General features: G+C 31.9%; 1 protein-coding gene across 1 annotated transcript in view; it reads right to left on the bottom strand.

Moving 5' to 3' along the window:
• Positions 1 to 3,872: 3,872 nt before the first annotated feature.
• The window catches only part of tmprss2 (transmembrane serine protease 2), a 22,154-nt gene continuing 21,026 nt past the window's right edge, over positions 3,873 to 5,000 (bottom strand). The window contains 1 exon segment of the mRNA NM_001008623.1: positions 3,873 to 4,369. Coding sequence (NP_001008623.1) covers positions 4,361 to 4,369 — 9 coding nt within the window. The 3' untranslated portion in view covers positions 3,873 to 4,360.

Here is a 5,000-nt window from a genome sequence, read left to right as displayed (position 1 = left end):
ATAATAGTTTTAATAACTCATTTCTAATAACTGATTTATTTTATCTTTGCCATGATGACAGTAAATAATATTTGACTTGATATTTTTCACAACGCTTCTATACAGCTTAAAGTGACATTTAAAGGCTTAACTAGGCTAATTAGTTTAAATAGGCAGGTTAGGGTAATTAGGCAAGTTATTGTATAATGATGGTTTGTTCTGTAGATTATCGAGAAAAAAAAAATTGCTTAAAGGGGCTAATAATTGACCTAAAAATGGTGTTTAAAAAATTAAAAATGGCTTTTATTCTAGCCGAAATAAAACAAATAAAAATTTCTCCATAAGGAAAAATATTATCTGACATACTGTAAAAATTTCCTTGCTCTGTTAAACATAATTTGTGAAATATTTAAAAAACAAAAGAAAATTCAAAGGCAAGGCCTTTTAAATATTTAGCAAGGGCATTTATTAGTTTTATAAAACCAATACAATTATATCACACTGAAAAAAAAGCGATTTATTGGATTTATTACATTTTTTTAGATAAAATGTTGCAAACAATGTACAGTATATGGGCTGAATTTAAATTAAAAGAAGTTGAACATTACTAAATTGAATTTGTTTAAATTCAGCTCATATTAATTGTTTGCAACCCTTTTTTTTCCAAGAGTTCACACTTAGCTGATGATTAATTATAAAAGCTTGTTTGGCATGCTATCACGGGAGAGAGCCCTGAGCTCATGAGATCCTTGAGCCCAGGGCTCCCTCCCGTTGCAAGGCGGGAGGGGAGTTTGAGCTCAGGTAGATCTCGAGAACTCCCCTGCTGTAGTAACCAATGAACAGTAAGTGATTGCTCTTGAAGATAAATACGTACTAGAAGCATATCTATGGTGCCAATTTAGATTATTCAGTTAACTTAATTGCATGTTTTTAGGCGGTGGGAGGAAACCGGGGAACCCGGGGGAAACCCACGTGAGCACGGGGAGAAGTGCAAACTCCACACAGAAATGTCTGCTGGTTTGGTAAACCCTGGAACCAGAGACATTCTTGCTGTGAGGTCACAACCCGTGTGTGTTTGTATCAACCCTAGTGAGATCTAAGAAGGAGGAGGAGCAGGGGTGGAAGGGGGGGCTCTTCAAAACGAAGATAGCAGTGGAATGAAACCCAGGGTATTTATATTAGTTTAGGAGTCATCTGATTGGAGCGTAGTGAATTGAATAATGCGGATCCAGCCGCTAGCAATCATAAGCACCTGATCCTCTCAAAATTTGTTTATACATAAACTACACTTAAAAAAAATCAGATTAACCCTTTTTCAGTCTACTTATCAAATGGTGGAGAACAGAACAATCTCATTTTTCCCCATCTAAAAAAAGATTCATTGGACTTATTAAACTTTTTAAGGTTAGTGGTTGCAAAACAATTTATATGGGCTGAATCTAAACAAACAAATTAAAATGTAATGTTCTACTTCATTTGTTTCTTTAAATTCAGCATGTATAAATGCAATTACCTCAAAACAATTGAGTTAATCCAATTTATAATATTTTTTTGTGTAAAAAAAAAAAGCAAAGTATTGTCCCAGGATGCAGGTTTGTTTGTCAACACTGACTCTGAGGATGAACTGGGTTTAATTGCGCAGCTCTTCAGCCGAAACCCTTGAGCTTTGATTGAAATGAGCTGTAATTGGCACATCTGTGAGCCTCTGAAGAGCCGCCAGCTTCTGCTAATTGGTACAAACAGGTAACAGACGCTCTGCATCTGCCCATTACAGACGCAAACCTAATGAAAACGCAACGATTAAACGCAAACCGGAGCTTAAAATGCGCTATAACGCTTCCTAATAGGGCTTAACTGCAAAGGCTCCGTCGGCTGCTGATAATGGAGTGTTTTTAGGTGTAAAGAACAGCGAAGGAAAACGGGTTCGAGTGTTTCGCTCATGTGGATTGCGCAGATGTCTGTGAGATTTATTTAGGTACATAACAGATAGGCCTACTAAGTTCGTTCACTTGTTTTTGCAGTCACAGATCACGCATGGTGTAATGTATACTGTGCTCAAATCAACATCTTGAATATGTAAAATATAAATGTTATGCAAGTTACTTTAGGGGTAAAGGTTATTTTGAGGAATGATTATAAAGCGATGTGTAATATTATTATAATTATATTACACACAAAACACATTTTTATTTTAAATGTAAATATTAATGAAATAACATTGATAATAAACCAATATTTTATTATTATTCTTAATAGAAATATCCATATAGCTCAAGAAATTTCCTTATTACATACAAAAATACACACATTTGTAATGTAAATGTAAAATGTCTAATATAAATATATATTAATGTGACATAAATATATGTAATCATTTAATCAATATATCATTATTACAATATTAATGCACTTAATTAATATAACATATTTAATTAATAGTAAAAAATATTTAAATGGTTATTTATTTTTATAAATACAGAATGGTTAGTCATTTTTAATATCTTAAACTAAAATATTATTTCAGTTTCAAGTTAATGAAAATTTGCTAAAAACTTTTCATTTAACCTAATATATAAAGTATTAACTTTGTTTATTTAGACCAAATTAAATTATGGTTTTAATTTACTTTAATTAAAAAATTATAATAATTTTATTTAGTTAATTTTAATTTATTTTTTTAAATGTATGGTTTGAATGTTCTTAAACATTTAACGCTTATATTAGATAAAATGAAAGATCACAATATACACTCACGGCCACTTTATTAGGTACACCTTACTAGTACCAGGTTGGACCTTTTTTTTGCCATCAGAACTACCTTAATCCTTCGTGGCAAAGATTTAACAAGGTACTGGACATATTCTTGAGAGATTTTGTTCTGTATCGACATGATAGCATCACGCAGCTGCTGCAGATTTGTCAGCTGGACATCCATGATGTGAATCTCCTGTCTGAAACCAGTTTGAGATGATTTGCGCTTTATGACATGGTTGTATCCTGCTGGAAGTAGCCATCAGAAGATGGGTACACTGTGGTCATAAAGGGATGGACATGGTCAGCAATAATACTCAGGTAGGCTTTGGTGTTGACACGATGCCCAGTTGGTACTAATGGTCCCAAAGTGTGCCAAGAAAACATCCCCCACACCCCTACACCACCACCACCAGCCTTGACCGTTGATCCAAGGCAGAGTGGATCCATGGTTTCATGTTGTTAATGCCAAATTCTGACCCGACCATCCGCAGCAGAAATTGAGACTCATTAGGAATTAGACCAGGCAACTCTTTTCCAGTCTTCTATTGTTTAATTTTGGTGAGCCTGTGCGAATTGTAGCCTCAGTTTCCTGTTCTTAGCTGACAGGAGCGGCACCCGGTGTGGTCTTCTGCTGTTGTAGCCCATCCGCGTCAAAGTTGGATGTGTTGTGTGTTCAGAGATGCTGTTCTGCAGACCTCGGGTGTAACGAGTGCTTATTTGTAACGAGTGCTGCCACTCAACTGGATATTTTCTCTTTTTCAGACCATTCTCTGTAAACCCTAGAGATGGTTGTGCGTGAAAATTCCAGTAGATCAGCAGTTTCTGAAATACTCAGACCAGCCCGTCTGGCACCAACAACTATGCCATGTTCAAAGTCACTTAAATCACCTTTTTTCCCCATTCTGATGCTTGTTTTAAACTGCAGCAGATCGTCTTGACCATGTTTGCATGCCTAAATGCACTGAGTTGCTGCCATGTGATTGGCTAATTAGAAATTTGTGTTAACGAGCAGTTAGACGTTTGCCTAATAAAGTGGCCGGTGAGTATACATACATAATATTGCCATAAAAAAACTTTAATAATTATTGTATCAGCAAATGATCATTATTCAGTAAAATTCAAAGACATGAAACATGAACTATAGTTATGAAAAAATCATTTAATGTGTAAAAAATGATTTAACAAACGCACAAAAATGACATTCAGTCAGAAGACCAAAAATATTCACTTTCATTCAATTTACAAACAAAAGAACTTGTGTAAATAGTTGTAAAATAAATGCACTGTTTCACTGTTGATGTCGAATACTGTAATAATGTAAATCTCCACTGAAATTAGAAAACATGAATATATCAGGGACAAAACTCCATCATCAGGTACACACTTTTACATTTTTTCATTAGTTCTTATACACAAAACATACTTTTAAGAAAATAAAAAAGTGCAAATTGTAGTATACTGTGCCATTCTCTTTATTTATGGCACTGGTGCAAATAAATAGCTCGTAGATTCATATGAAAACATTTACATTAAAATACAGAGTAAAATCACCAAGACCAAGGTCAAGTCAACAGTCCTGTACACGCCATTTTCTTGAGGCATCTGCTCTTCTCTTATATTCAAAAGGCTAATATTTCTGAAAAAAATTATAATAAAAAATAAAATCAAATAAAATAGGAGTTTTTCTGCCATGCACAACAACAATATTAAATGATGAAATAATAATTGAAAATTCATAAAATAAATAAAAAATGAAACGTTCAAAATAAAAATAATAATATTTACTACTACTACAAATAACAATAATAATAAATCGATTAATTATTACTACTACTATTTAACAATTTATTTTCTGCCATGCATAATATAATATGATAATAATAATAATAATAATAATACTGATGATGATAATGATAATAATAATAATAGTAATAATAGTAGTAGTAGTAGTAATAAATCAATTAATTAATTATTATTACTACTATTAATTTATTTTCTGCCATGCATATTAACAATAATAATTATTATTCTTATAATAATAATAATAACAATAATAATTATTATTATTTATTTGCTGCCGTGCACAAACATAAGCAAAAATGCATAATTAATAAAAAAATATCATAACAATTCTACTACTAATTAAAATTATTTTGTTTGATATGCCTAATAATAATAATAATAATAATAATTATTATAATTATAACAACAACAACAAGTAATATTACTACTAATAATATTGAAAATAATATAATAATATAAAATTT

Source organism: Danio rerio, chromosome 10 (genome assembly GCF_049306965.1).
Source record: "Danio rerio strain Tuebingen ecotype United States chromosome 10, GRCz12tu, whole genome shotgun sequence".
Classification (NCBI taxonomy): domain Eukaryota; kingdom Metazoa; phylum Chordata; class Actinopteri; order Cypriniformes; family Danionidae; genus Danio; species Danio rerio.
The sequence above is the reverse complement of the archived record's forward strand: the minus strand, read 5'-3'. Positions and strand labels throughout refer to the sequence as shown.